The 15,833-nt window shown below is 40.8% G+C and overlaps 1 protein-coding gene across 1 annotated transcript; it reads right to left on the bottom strand.

The window, feature by feature from the left end:
* Window positions 1-1,743: 1,743 nt before the first annotated feature.
* Window positions 1,744-14,494, bottom strand: MTPAP (mitochondrial poly(A) polymerase). Its single transcript, XM_056484560.1, has 9 exons — window positions 14,336-14,494; window positions 12,500-12,672; window positions 11,691-11,924; window positions 11,162-11,386; window positions 7,957-8,168; window positions 5,756-5,982; window positions 4,481-4,573; window positions 4,311-4,384; window positions 1,744-2,633 (listed from the first exon to the last, which is right to left on the bottom strand). Exons 1-9 carry the CDS (start codon window positions 14,472-14,474, stop codon window positions 2,295-2,297), a joined length of 1,716 nt encoding a protein of 571 aa, XP_056340535.1. The 5' UTR covers window positions 14,475-14,494; the 3' UTR covers window positions 1,744-2,294.
* Window positions 14,495-15,833: the final 1,339 nt, after the last annotated feature.

The raw sequence follows: 15,833 nt of genomic DNA, 5'->3' as shown, positions 1-15,833 counted from the left end.
GGGTTCAGAACTATTCCCAAAAGGGACATGCAGTCTAAACAGAAAAGTGATGCTGAAAGGCGCTGTGTGTACAGTAACCATGTTCTGCCTTGCCTTTTAAGGCATATTAAGCAGCTTGGACATCTAGAACCATTTACAAAAGCTTGTGCTTCACCATGGCTCAACCATACAAATATAAAATTCACTGTTATTTGTCTAAAAGTGTCCTGTACCTATGTCAAAATTCATATGAAGTCTTTCCTCCCTTTGTCAGTGGATCACAGTGAATATAATCAGTTAGGTACACACTGCCACAGTTCTGCTGCATGCTTCTGTCCCTGGTAACCCATATTCTTATTATTACACTATTACCCATTTGGTTAATCTAAAAAAAACTAAATTCAAAAGTACTCAAATACTGCCCTAATCTTCAAAAAAGTTACATAGTATATTCCTGGGTAAACGGCAATGTACCTCTAAGTTCTGTAAAAAATAAGGTAGCAGCAGGCTCCTTACAGAATGTGTAAAGCTTGCTACCAAAGGCTTTGTGTTTGCACCAATAACAAGTTACAATAAACTTCATACCAGCCTTCAAAAAGTTCTAATACCAGGATTTAGGTAGAAAACTAAGTTTCAAAATCAAGGCTCAATCCTGAAGAAGTTAATAGGAGAATTAATTTCAGCAACCAAGACAATGACTATGTGAGTCATTATCTAAGAAAACATTTATGAATCAGAAATTGACATATATATGTATTATTTTAAACTCTAAATAAACTGTTATGGAATTGACCTGAAGGTTTAACCCTTTGGCTTGCTGACTGCTAGGAGATACTTTTCCTTGTCCAGTTTTTACAAGTACTTGGAAGTATGCATTATTTTCTACAGTATTTCCAATGAATAATATATCAGAGAAAAGAGAAAACACACACGTTGTTCAGATCACACCATTAGGAAAGTCTATGCAAGATCATATACCAGTGCAACAGTAGAATCTAAAAGTACTGAAAATGAAACAGTAATCACAAAACTGATGTTGCATCTATATGATTATTTCTGAATACAGTAATTTCCTTCATGGAATTTCTGTTAATGAAGAAAACAGTGTGGAATTGCTAACAGAGCTACCATCTAGTCTAATGCATGAGTCACTCTCAAACTCGACAGGTGAAATACTCACAAATGTACTTTTAAAGTTTGATATTTGCCTGCTCTCTATTTCCCATTTCCTTCCTTCCTTCCCTCCCCTCTCCCTCTTCCTCTGAAGACTTCTTTTTGTGGCAGATGCAAAAAGCATTCAATGTTTTAAGTCAGTAAAAGGCATTGACTCTGCTGGCCCAACTGATCTGGAAGTAGGACAGTCACTGTTCTGCTGAATTATCTGAAAACCAAGGCAAGACTGGGAACAGGACTCCAGAATAATACAGGATTCTCTGGATCTCTGCATAAGACAGATGCCTCTGCAGGAATGCTTTGATGTCACCTAGTAGGCAGCAGCTTTGGGGAGAGTGATGAAGCAAGAAGGGCACTCAAGAACTCTTGCCTGAACCTGAAATACAGGTTTAAAGTGAAGCTGAAGGCAAAACAGGAAAAAACTGTGGGTGGAGACAGTCCTGGGTAGAGAGAACAAGGGAAAGTTAACTCAAAACATTTTACATCAGGTGGAAAACAAAAGAGCAAACCCACTTTTCCAACACAAAAGAGTGGCACTGTCCTTGGAGAGCTGTGATGGTGCAATGCTTTATGAAACTGCACACCTGACTATCTACTTCCATTCTCTTTATTTTGTCTTGGCACTATCTGCATGAATGGAAAACAATTGCAAAAATAGATACATGCACTTCAGTTTTACTGGCTTCCAAACCACGACTGGATTGGAAACAATGGTTCCAAAGTATTTATCATCTTTCAGACTGTGGTTTCTGGAAAGGTGGAAAGGTGATTGTTTCTTGAGCTTTTAATTAGCATATCATTTGTATGCTAGCCAAGAGAATTCCCAAAGGCTTTTTCCCATACTGCTCCTGTCAGCCTTTTTTACAGAAGAGTGCCCATCTGAAGGCTACTTCCAAAATGCATCTGTAAAACTTATATTTGAATACTCTTCATACATAAAACAGATGGCAAGGTGAGGAGTAAGAAGGAGAAAAATGTACAGAAAGAAAGCAGACCTGTACAAAAATCATCACGATGAAAAACAGAGATTGCTCGATTCTCCATTCCCCATATTAGAAATATTAAAAGCAATGTTCTTTGGACTGTGTGTCATGTTCAATTCCTAAAACAGAATATTAGCTACTGTGTTTCTGTGCTTAAAGTCATTTTCCCACTGCTTTTTGTTGACTGTTTGCATTATTTAACTTTAAAGAGTCCAAGAGGCTTCTGATTGTTTCACTTCCTATTCCCTTCATCCTATTCTTCATCTTGCTGGAATTACTTTTTCCAAATGGTATCAGTAGAGCTGCCAGTCCCCAAGGTTCTTTATCCATAATTTGCTGAGCTTTATCTTCCTTCTGTAAAATCCAGGCACTTTCTCTGGCCATAGCTACAAATTTCTCCAGCTGTGGCTGATTAACATTCTTGCTGATATTAAGGTCTTGTTCAAAGGGATTCCAGATATAAAGAGGAGACGACTCAGGCTTATTTACTTCCTTTCCCTGCAGACAGCATAAAGCAAAAGTCAAAGTTGCATATGTACATTATAGGCTGAACAAGTAACAAATCATTTGAGTTATTACATTAGAATGAAAAGTGTTTTGACCTATTAGAGAATATTTTACAAAACACCCAGTCATTATTAATCAAGTTAATTTTCCTGTCAATCTGACTGTGTGATTCCTGTTCTCTGAATACGCTCAGTGGTTTTCTTTGCTGCATTCAGCTTAGATTTCCTTCAAGGTAAAGAACACATAACTACAGCTTAACCTATCTTTTTGGCCATTCTCCCACTTGCTGTCCAACAAACCTCAGACCTCACCTACTGCAACCTCCTACTCCTAATCTCCACTAGCATATGGGCAGCATCAGTGTGTCACATTAACCTCCATAGCCCAGTTTGATAAAACACTGCATGCACTTAAACTGTTCAAACCTTTCCTCCCACACTGTTCAGAGAGCTCACAGTGCTGGTGTAACTGAACAAGATTGCTTGGCTGGCTGAAATTCCTCCAGTTTGGTCTGTCTTTTAAGCACAGAGCTATTCAGGTCATGGTCCACTGTTAGGCACCTGGTATAGTACAACACAAATAGCTGACAACTGTGTACTATGTTATTTAAATGCACTTCCATCTCAGTGCTTATTAGTGTTTCTTAGCTGACTGGTTCTGTACAGCAGAACTTCTTCAAGCCTTTCTGCTGCAAGCTCTAGCAGGAATCCACCAGCTCCTGCTGGTCCAGGAAGTGTCCAGGTAAAGGCTACACACTCTTGCCCCAGGGCCAAGAGCACTGTCAAAAAAACAGCAGCAGCACAGATACCTTCCCTGACTAGCTCAGGCTCCAAATGTGTTTTTGCTTGCCTTTTTCAGGTTTAATAGCAAACAGAAGTTCTCCACCTAAATAAATCAGTTTCTAGGATCAATCTGCAAAAAGAGCTCTTTAGCCAGTGATCCACAATGCCCAAATGGGAGACAGGAACGTGGCACTGAAACCCCATTCAGCAGCCCAGCAGGAACAGGTGTGAGTTATGGAAGTTACATTTTCATGTACTTGTATTATACCTGCATGCACACCCAGATCAACAGGATGACTTAAACATACAAAGCAAACTGCAGTGCTAGCACAGAATTATCATGCTATGGCATGCTTACTGAGCTGCAGCACAGTTATGTAGGCTGATACAAACTGCAGTACAAAACTGCAGTGCCAAAAGCATACCCAGAACTCAGCTGTGAGCTTTAATGCAGGCACTGGTTGGGTCTGGACTCCCAACTCTAAATACAAACCTTGTCAGCTCACAGGGTTTGTCACAGACTTTTGCTATGACAGACATCATGACATTTTAAAAGGTTTCCTCCCACGGAAGCAAAATAGCTTTGACTTTTTAAAACTGCCACTTTTATTACAGGGCTTTTCAGTAAAACCACACTAGCTTTGCATCACTTTATGCTTTCCAGCATATCCAAGTAATGATACTGTAAATGTTCTTAATGGTATTGTAAGTTACTGGGCTCCAGGAGGAAAACACTCCCCCTTCACAGAAAGGGCTCAGTTTCCATAAAAATATATTTTTTATATATAATTAAAGATTACAGAAATTGTTGCTTAACATATGTAGTTTGTCAAATGGAAGACAGAGAGATTCAACTGATAATGATGAGCAATTAAAATTCATTTACCTTTCGAAGATTTATGGAATTCTTTCTGAAATCAAAGTTTCCAAAATATTCAAAAAATTCACCCAACAATACATCTAAGGGAAAAAAAACAAGAGCCATCAGCAACATTAAGGAAAAGTTTGTTTTCAATATGCTCATAAAAAAGAGAAAATTGATGAAGATCTACCTACCAAGTGTTTCTGTATTTTTTGTAGGTTTAATCTTCCTTAAATCACTAACAAATGAGCAATCATATCCTCCAATTATATGCTTGTCTTTTTCATCTGAAAGAAAAATTGTGGGCATATTTTGAAGTAATAAACAGTAAAATGCCATTGTGTTTAATAAAATTCAGATAAACTGAAATCAATGCTACCATATTACACAAATCAAATTAGGAATTCACAAGTGAACTTTCAGGTTAAGATTCAACTTAAGTGGTAAAAGATTTAAAAGAAAAAAAAGTTATAGATGGGCAAAGTAAAAGCATCATAAGCAAATGGCACATTTTTAAAATCCTACAGGACTAAGACAAAAGACATCTTCATATCTCTGAAAATACTTCTTATAAGTAACAAACAGGGTATTTCTGCACAGAGGGCTGTATTGCACACTTAGCAGCACAACTCTCTGAGCTTACTACCTATGTGAGGATTGTAAAAAAATCATATTCAGAGTGCTCACTGTCTTTTTCTGAAAAACTTCTGAGAATTAGGAACACTCTTGTAAATATCAGAACACATGTTTTATGCATAAACATTTCTACAGAATTATGATGGAAATGTTTAAAATTATTGTAAAGCAACTGAACACAGACCTTTTTCTCCACAGTAAACACTCAAAGCTTCCAAGGAATCATGTCAATAAGCAGAAGACATGAGTAAGGAATCAAGAACTCGGGGGGTCATTCTCTATGCTTTCATACAATTCACTGAAGACAACACACCCTGAATGCTGTGTAAGAAACTGCCAGGACAGCTTGTTTGTGGAGATACAAGAATTATTTGCAGAAACCTGAATGGTCCTAAGGATATTACAAATTTGGAGAACAAAACACAGCCTTTCTTTTAAGCATTTGGTAGCTATAAAATGATACACATCATATCAGTTTGCACAAAATCCTTAACTCCAGGAATGTTCAAGACTCTACAAGTCTTCTAAAAAACAAAATTAAAACAAATTTTAGCATAGGAGCACTGAACAAGTAAATTACATTTAATTGTCTAAGGGACAGAATAAGTCTAACCACTCTGTATTGAAAAGGAATTTATTTTGCCTTTAAAGATGCATTATTTTCACTAAAAAATGCATGTAAAACTTGTGTGTTCCCTCAAACTTAAGATACACATAATATTGATGAGGATTTGAGAGCATAAAGAAATTGCTTGGGTTTATTTATCACTTTAGATAAAACAGATGTGCAATAAACAATAAACTGCAATAACCACAGAAACAGCTGTGCTTACCTGCCAGTTCTTTAAGTTGGTCTAGGGTTGGAATGATAGGAGGTGATCTCCTCTGCAGGAAGAACATGACCATCATGGTCAGGGAGAAGTTTGTAATCCAGGTACCAGGAGCACTGTTTGTAAGCCCATGGACACGGGCCCAGCATCGTACAGTGAACACTAACGCTCGCACACGGGAATCGAGGCAGCCATAGATGTACAGCAGTTCAGAACTTCTTATGGCAATGCTGAACAAGAAATGGAGACGTGTAAATGAGGACAGAATCATGAAGTATCAGATGCAGTCTTCATTGTGCATTATAAGAGAAGGGGGCCTCCATTAAAAGAAAAAAAAAAACTTTTACACATTTTAAAAAATAAGAGTGAACCAAAGAATAGCAGAGTGGTTTGGGTTGGAACGCCAGGAATTGTCCAGGATTAAATACCTGGTAGTTTTCCATAGAAAGAATGATACAGTTCTGGGTAAATAATGTGCATTGCACTGTTTCCTGTTTCTTCGTTCCACATCACAGTGGGAGGAAAAAACCCCCAAAATAAAAAAACCAACATCATGTACTGTGGAGTCAAACTAGGCAGAACTGAGGTGAAAAAACCTAATTTAGCCACAATTGCCTTTGAGGTACATTAGATAATATCTCTATTCTAACATATAATAAAATACAACCTGAACTCCATTTACTGCTTTTATCTAAAAAGTAATAAAATGCTGCACTGTAAAATAATCTAAGTGCAGAGACACAATAAAATCCACAAAACAAGTCAGTTTGGCAATTTTCAAATGATTACTGCTTAGTCGAGTTGAAAAAAATAACTAATCTAGAAGGATAAAGGATTTCAGATGGATCAGTTTTTGATCTCCTTCATCACACTGTCATACAACCATTCATGTATTGTACAAATGAGAGGGCAAGAAAAAGTAGAAAAAAATGGAAGTACAGTATAAGAACAAAACTTGTTTTGGCTCAGTTTTAGCAGAAGTGCTAAAAGTTGTTCTAAAAATTCAGCAGAGCCTTTTGGGGATATTTACTAGGTCAAAATGTTGTAACACCTGGGCTTCCTAAATTTCAGCCGTGAGGTGCTTTTTATATTGTTTCAAATAAAAATGATAACAAGACAAGACATGCAGTCCCAAACAGCCAAACTATCAGCAGTGAGTTACAAGGAAGCTTGTACAGAACTACATGCTTGACTTTCACTGTGGCTGCATATAGAGAAGTAATTTTATTGTAAGAAACTTGTTCAATATTGCCTTAGCTGTATATTTTGAAACAGAAGTTTGGGTAAAAACTGAAGGTATGTGATTTGATTGTATCTGATGCAGACAAATCACAAAACTGCACTAAAACTCACATCACAGAATCACAAAATATCCCGAGTTGGAAGGGACCCACAAGAATCACCAAAGTCCAACTCCTGACCCTGCACAGGGCACCCCAAGAATCACACCATGTGCTGAGATCAGTGTCAAAAAGCTTCTTGAACTCTGTCAGGTTTGGTGCTGTGACCACTTCCCTGGAGAGCCTGTTACAGGGCTCAACCACCCTCTGAAAAACCTTTCCTAATACCCAGCCTCGATCTCCGCAGACACAACCTCGGGCCGTTCCTTCGGGTCGTGTCACCGGATCCTGAGGAAATCGCTCCTATTCCTCCTCGCCAGTGGGAAGGTTCAGCGGGACTGCCGGGCAGTTTGTGCCATTCCCGCGCCGCGGGCGCCCCCTAGCGCGCAGCTGCGAGCGGCGCACCCCGCGCGGGAGCCCCGCGGTCCCACTGCCAACAGCGCGCCCCGGGAAGGGAAAGGACACTACAACAGCTACAAGCCAAATTTTACCCCAAACCCTAAAAGTTAACGCTCTGGAGCCGCATAATCTGAAAAGCAATCAAGAAAGGCTGTGCATACCCTGAGGTAAGTATTGAACGCTGACTGCCTTTTTCCAGTTTTATAAACCAACCTTATCCCATAGACTGGTTTTTGGGTCCTCAGCCTCAGCTAGAAAGAATTTCCTGTGCTGGAGAAAGATAACTTAAGGATATCAAATTCCAATCTCTAGAAGTCAAAAACCATCCCTTTTACTTTCAGAGCCAACATTCACATTTGTTAAAAATACAAAAAAAGAGGAGACTAAACCAGTTAATATTACAGGTTTTCAGAACACTTTAAGTACATCAGAATACTCTGCAAACTTTTTAACACCGGGTCTCACCTGTTGCTCACTGACAGATCACACTGGAATCCTGTCGGCTGATGGGAAAATTTCACCAGAGGGCAGCGGGCATTGAGGATCTTCTGTACATTCACACACCCGGGACCAAAATTATCAAGGCAGTCTCCAATCACACCAAGAATCCTCTGAGTCGCTAATCTTTCCGATGGTAATCTTTTCATCTGATACTCCATTTCAAAGGGACCCTTTTTCTAACACAGAATTTTAAAAGCAAGCTGTTAGCTCTCAAACAAAAGAGACATTTAAAAATACTTCTGAAAGACCACCACAATTTGCAAAGGGGTTTGTACAATTAGAAAGACAAGAATTATTCAAAGCAATCTACCAAACTTAAAATAGATAAAAACATATTGCTCTCTCTTTTATATTCTTTTCTGGTGATTCAGTTTTTCCAGGGTAATAGTGATCAACTTACTATAAAGCTACATCTTCAAACAGAAGTATAACAGTACTATATTTCATTACTGCCTAAAAAATGTAACTCTGGAATTACCAGGACAGCATAAATGCTCTGATTGCAAAGAGGAGCATACAATTACAGAGGAGCAACACAACCAAAGTACCAATAATTTCAAATTATCAGTAATTTCATATCAAATCCTCAAAGAACAATGCATTATTAGTAAATCAAGTAGCAGTGTAAGGAAAAATGTCTTTTTCATTTAAAAAATTTAGCATTAAGTAATTTTATTTAATCCTTCAAAATTAAGATACAATTCTGTAAGACTTAAAATAATCACTTCATGTCATATATATATAGTTTCCCTGAAAGACAAAAATATTGTGAAGATATATTCTAACATGAGAAATTAACTTCTCTATAGGTCTTCGTATTTTGATTTGCTATATTTATAGTTTTAACCTCAATAAAATACCTGTGAATTCTCTGTTTTCTTTGTAGTCTTGTGTTTTTAAGACATCAGCTAATTTTGTTTGTTAATCCAATGCTTGACACTGACTTATCCTCTGCCTTGGAACATGTCATGGGTGAATGCATACTATACAAATAAAATTAGTGATGTAACTGAGATCTGAGATAACTGAGATACAGAGCATGTTACTTTTTTTGTCTGCAAATGAGTGACCTCACAGACAGGTGAAACAATTCAGAAGTTATGGACCTTGCAACCTTTCCCATGAGGTCACTCAGGGGCTGAATTTCTGAGTCTCCCTGGCATTCACCGAGGTGCTCCTGCTCCCTCCTGCCAGCGGCTCTCCAGTCAGCACCACGTGCAGTGGAACATGCCAGGTCCCTGATCCCATCTGGCTGTGTCCCTGCATGCTACAGTGGGGCTGGCTCTAAGTGCAAGGAGCCTGTAACTATCAACATCGAGGCAGTTAACAGGAAAGATAAAGATGGGAACTCAGCTGACCTGTAGGTGGGCTGGTGTTGATATTTATATTTGTGACAAAAACCACAATGGGCCTTTCCAGACAGCACCTCGCTGTCATAAACTGATGAAGACTGTTTTATAATGATACAGTAGATATTCTTAGCAAGTAAAAGAACCTTCATATACAGCTGTGGTGCTAGCTAGGGGGTATGAAGCACTGATACACTTGCCCCAACCCTGCGGTTCTTCCTCTATTCTTGTCATGAAGATGGGAACAGCAAATAATACTGTTAACTACTACCATTATTAAAACTAAACTGTTACTTTTCGGTAAACTGATACAGTAACCTAAGCAAGAAGCACAAACATTTTAACAAAAACTGCTACTCTAAAATATCACAGAGCCCTGTTTTAAGTCATTCACAAATCTCCCAAACTGCCCAGGGATTAAAAATGCCTTATCTGTGGTCTAAACTCCCTCTTGGTAAAGAATGTTCCCACTTCTGTCTCTTTTCTTAAATTACAATTAGTAATCGCTTTGCCATAAGGCTCAAAACCAGTTATTTCATGTAAATATGTGCTGAAATGCCTGATCCTCCTCATTGCTGGCACCTCCTGAAAGGCTATGGAAGTGAAGAAATCAGAACACAGCTTTTCCCCTGCTGCTAAATCACCTTGTAACTAAAGCTACCTCCCCTTTGTCTCCCCAGAGTAGTAAGCCTCTCAGCCATTCACAGGTAATCACAGCTGCTAGTAAATCCACTCATCATCAAATACTTTACATTCCACAACAGAACTTCCATCTCCACAAAGGACACATATTAAAGAAAACAGCTAGTTACCAAATGTGCTTTGAAAATTTATACATTTTATATTTTAAACTTATTCCTTCAAAATCCAAGAGGCAATTTCACTGTTTATGCATAAAGATTTTAACACTTCACATACAAATGATGATTCTTCTCTTCAGCTGACATATTTGCTTTCATTGTGATTTACCACTGCAGTATTACTAAAAACTATATACATTTGAAGGATTATTTCTTTAAAAGTAACTTACATGTCAATATACAAATAAAAAAGCTGAGAGAATTTTCAATGTAGAAAAGCTTAAGCCCATTGTCTTTTAAGGAAAACAGAGCTAGTTTTTCCCAAACTATCTGTCATCATACAAATAAAAAGGTAAGTTTCCACACCATGAGAATCACTTCCTTGATTATTCATTCAGAATCCATGACCTGTAAGTATTCACCATGACTATCCCATATCCTGAGCTTTCACACCTCCATACACTCAATATGTGCCTATAAATATATATACACCCCAGTACATAATCCAGTAACTTCCCTGGAGCATAAAGTCATCTCTTCAAAGTAAGGAAAAGAACCTGACAATCCTCCCAAAATGCAGATGTGCACACATGCACAAACTTACTTTGCTTTAGGACATGGAGGACCCTAAAAAACAAAGTCAATGCATTAAAACAAACATGCTCTAACAGAGCAAGGCTGAAGCACAGAAGCAAGCATGACAGTAGAAAGGGAAGGTCTGACTCTGCTGAAACAATTTTGGAGGATGAGAGTTTTCCTTATATTGAAATTCACCCTAATAGCGCAAAATTTATGTAAACACCAAATTATTTTCTTCGTATTGCAAAGAAGATCTCATCCACATCACATTCAGTTTTTGAAGCCTTCAGATCCAAACATTCAAATAAATTTGTTCACACTCTATGGTATGAACCCATTCAAAACCTAAATAAAAATAAACTGATTCATGTGTGTGAAACAGCAAATGAGCTGCTCTGTTGAAGAAATCCAACAAACTGAAGATGCACAGCATAATCTTACCGTTTTTGTAGCATGCTTCCCTGCATCACGGAAATCCAAAAACATGTCCACATCAGATCCCAGCTTGCCAAACGTGTTGACTGAAGAGCCAAAAGGCTTTACTGTGCTGTCTGGGAAATATGCATATGTAAAATCCCGAACCAAGGAACAGGCCAGGAATCGCAGCTTGATGTTTTCTTCTGTAAGCTGATACTCATTCAGTAGAATGTACATCTGGCTGCTTATCTAGTTCAGAAAATAAACACTGTAAAAATACAATGACCCATCTTCTATTAACATATATATTCATCTATTTAATATCAATGCAATTAGGTTATTAAAATTTCAAAATTATTTCTTTCACATAGAGAAATTATTCTCATAATTAAAATGAATAATTTCATTTATTTATTTCAATGTAGGAGAACCATTCACATAAAATGCTAATGTGTTACCTTTTTTAAGAAAAATAAATAACTGTTTTAAGTTGCAAATCTGAAACGAACATGTCACATTTTTAATTAAGTGAGAATTAGAAACCTCTACTTACACTGTCTGCAAGACAAAGCTTTTCAATAAGGTCTTTCACTGGAATGTGACACTGAGGAGAGAGGTGAAGTGGTGTCTCTTCAGTGCGTTGACTCCCTGGGTTTTTCAGTGTGAAGGTAAAAAGTCTTGATTTAAATGGGACAACATGATGCTCTGAAGCACTTGGGATCCCAACAGCATCCTGCAGCGAGGCTATACTGCCCTTTTCTGAAAACTCTATTAAAGCATTGATGCCCTAAAACATTAAGAATGGAAATACAGGGTGAGATAAATGCATACAATACTTGAACTCATGTACTGATATTACTCAAATGTTCCTGGGGCTGCTGAGAGAAATTAATATGAAGCATGAAGCCTTTTAGCCCTGAAGCCAAATGCTTGGTTTTCATATCTCAAAACATTTTAGATGCCTTTTCACAAGAGATTAAAAGTATTTAAGATGTGCTATTCTTGGCAGCAAGCACTGAACATAAAAGTTCTGAATTATACTAATCTTCACAACTGAAATACTCGAAACACATAAAAAAGAGCTCTCTCTATTGTTAGAACAATGAATGGTGCTATGTGAAAGTTTCAAAAGATTTAGTGCAGAACAGGTTGCTGGCTATTCCTTAGAGGTGTTGCTTAGCTGACTTACAAATAAAAATCAACTGCTCAGCAAGTTGTGAACATTAGCACAGATAAAAACTGACTTAAGACACTAAGTGTACATAATTTGCTTAATTTATGTATGAGGCCTTAACCAAATTTTCTTTCTGGTATTTCTTTACATATTAATCTAGATTTTAGTTTGCATCAAAAATTACTTACACGATTTTCAAAAAAGAAATGACTCTTAACATTCCCATGACTGGATAAGTACTGCAATAATTTTTTTTCATTGATTTTTGATGGGCACTTTATTAAAACAGTCCGTTCAGCTTGATCCAGTCGTTCTGTTTGGACTTCAGCAAATGTCTTTTTTCTGGTACCGACTTCTGCATCTGTGAGAAGAAATAAGCATTAAAAAAGTTGTATGGCTGGCTGTAGTACACTTAATCTCCTCTGAACTGAAAAACTGAACTAAGGTTTGTCCTGGCTCTTGAAGATCATGACAGCAAAAGTGAAAAGAATGAAGACTGAATGAAGGGCAATGTAGAATGAATGAAAAAAAGACAGAAATGTAAGTGTATTTCTCTCACAAATGCAGACATTTCTAAAAACAAGAAGTAGGAAAGGTAGGAAGAACACAACACTGACTTCCCTTGATGCACAGGAAGCTTCATAATACAAGGAATCTTTGTTCTTTAATTTGCTGTTCAACTCAGCACACACATGAGAGTTTGGAAATGCCAGCTAGGCTGCAAGGCAGCTCTAGACCTTTGGCAACCTTCACTGAAATGAAAGTCTCTCTTCACTACCACAAAACCAGCACTTCAGAACAATTCAACACTTGCTATTTTTACAACTCAGCGCCTTCCTTTACAGTAAACTCCTACTCAAAATTTTCACTTAACAATACACTTTCATCTACCCCAGTACAATAAACCCACAGACCAGACACTTCTCATCTTCTCATCACTACTGGCAATGTGTACTGCTGCTGACAGCCTCCAGAATTCACATGGAATCAAGACATGCTGAATATCCAGAAACATGGAACTTCTTTCCACTTTGCATACAGGCAAAGGGGCCATCTCCCAAATCTGAAATCATGATCACTTCCCTGCATAGCTTTCAAACTAATCCACTGACCACATCACACCAGCAGAGCCTGTGCACTTCCCAGCAGCTACCATCTGCCAAAGGGATATTCAGTAGAGAGCTCTTTATTTTGGTTTTGAAGAACCCATGGGATATTGTGGCCTCAAAAAAACCTTTAAGTATCATTACATGACAGCTGTTAGTATTACTTGATAGTATTTCTTTTTTAAAAATCATCCATTTTATAAGTTTACTGAGCTCTCATAGAAGCTTGTAAATAATAACCACAGCAGCTCTTTCAACAGCCTAGTTTTATATGGCATTTTTCATCAGAAAACTAAGGAAGCGTTTTATGAAGATGATAAGTATCACAGTTTCCATAGAAACAGAGGATGAAGTGACCAAGATGCAGAAAAGACAAGTCCCGTGGATGGGTGACACAACCAGGAGGTCTCTGCATTAAATCTGTGATTTTTGCCTGATTTACTACCTGTACACGCTTAGCCACTGCAGAGATGACGTGATCTCTCGACTTCTGGCTCTGCTGCCCTTGCACAGTCTGAGCACGGCACTGATGCACAGCAGCAACAGACACCCCGCACTAGTTCTCGGCTTGTACTAAAGACACGGTGTCAGTCACGCGATTCCCACGCCTTTCTGAGGGGATCTCTCGGGATAAGCCCCGTCACTCGATTCAGCTCTAGCTGCTATCTGCGTTTAACACACCCAGTCCCGGGCACTGACAGCGGACTCTGGCCGGCTGGCCTGCAGCCCGAGGGCACAGCCGAGCTCTGTGCCGGGCCCTGCGGGCTCCTCACGCCCAGCACGGAGGCACTGCCCCGGCGGCTCCGCTGGGGCCGAGCGGGACAGGCGGCCGCTGCCCTCCCCGCGCCCCCGGCAGACCCGGCTGTGCGGCACCCAGGCCCGCAGCGCATGCAGCGCGGCCCACCGACCCGTCCCTACCTTCCCCCGGCTCCTCGGCAGCGGGCTGCGCGGCGGCGCCGGAGCGGCCGAGCCGGGCGTGCCCGCGGGCGCCGGGCCCGGGGAGGCGCAGGCGGCCCCGCAGCAGAAGCAGCGCCGGGCCCCCCGCGCGGAGCGCCATGGCCGGCAGCGCCGCGCCCCTCTGCGCAGGCGCCGCGATCCACGGCGGCCCGCGAGGCTCAGCCCGCGCCGTGTGCGGTGGGACGCGCTGGAGATGCGCGGGGCGCTCGGGAGCCAAGCTCACCGGGCAGCCCGGGGTGCGGGCAGCTGCCTGCGCCGGGCACACGGAACCGACCGCGGGCAGCAGGGTGCCCTGGCAGCCAGGAGGGACAGCCGTGTCCTGGGGGGCAGCGGGCTCAGCATCGCCAGCCGAGCAAGGGAGGGGATTGTCCCGCTCTGCGCTGGGGCCTTGTGCAGTTTGCACCAAAACTGCGCCTTGAGGCCTCTGTGCAGTTTTGGGCACCACAATGTAAGGATATAAAGCTTTTAGTGGGCATCCAAAGGAGTGCAGTGAAGACAGTGAAGCTTCTTGAGGGGAAGACTTAAAAGGAGCAGTTGAGATCAGTTGGACTGTTCAGCCTGGAGGAGACGGAGGGGAGACCTCACAGCTTCCTCAAGAGGAGAGGAGGGACAGGCACTGATCTCTGTGCGACCAGAGACAGAACCCGAGGGAATGGCCTGAAGTTGTGTCATGGCAGGTTTAGGCTGAATATTAGGAAAAGATTCTTCACCCAGAGTGTAGCTGGGCGCTCCAGGGCAGATCACTGCACTAAGCCTGAGAGTTCAAAAAGATTTTGGACAATGCTCTCAGGCTCATGGTGTGGTTCTTGGACTTGTCCTGTGCAGAGGGCCAGGAGTTGGACTCCAGTGATCCTTGTGGGTCCCTTTCAGCTCAGCATATCCTGTGATTCTGTGAATTTTGAGGTCAGGCCCGAGGTGTGTGTGTGAGCAGCTGCCTCCCTGTGCGGGATAGCGCCCAGCAGCCCAGGCAGGGCTGGCTGCCAGCCCCTGTGTGAGCCCTGCCAGCCAGCGGCAGGAGGGTGAGGGTGGGAGTGGGGGTGAACCTCAAGGGTCAAATGGCCAAGGTGATGGGGGTCTAATGTAGGTTTGGGGCTGACTACTTAAAAAAGGGAAGTTATACTTTTGGCCTGTATCAGTGATGTTGCCCAGTGGGACTAGGGAAGTGTACTTGGCACTTGAGAGAGGTGTCCTGTTCTGGGCCCATCAGTTCAGGAAGGACCTTGAGGTACTGGAGTGGGTGAGGGAGCTGGGGTGTCTAGCTTGAAGAAAAGGAGGTTGTAGCCAGGTGGGGTCAGCCTCTTCTCTCAGGCAACCAGTGACACGACAAGATGACATAGTCTTAAGATGGGCCAGGGTAGTTTTAGATTGGACATTAGGAAGAATTTCTTCACAGAAGGGGGAATTAGCCCAGGGAGATGGTGGAGTCACCGTCCCTGGAGGTGTTTAAGTAAATACTGGA

Source organism: Oenanthe melanoleuca, chromosome 2, assembly GCF_029582105.1.
Source record: "Oenanthe melanoleuca isolate GR-GAL-2019-014 chromosome 2, OMel1.0, whole genome shotgun sequence".
In the NCBI taxonomy this organism is placed as follows: domain Eukaryota; kingdom Metazoa; phylum Chordata; class Aves; order Passeriformes; family Muscicapidae; genus Oenanthe; species Oenanthe melanoleuca.
This window is presented reverse-complemented; position numbering and strand designations above follow the sequence as displayed.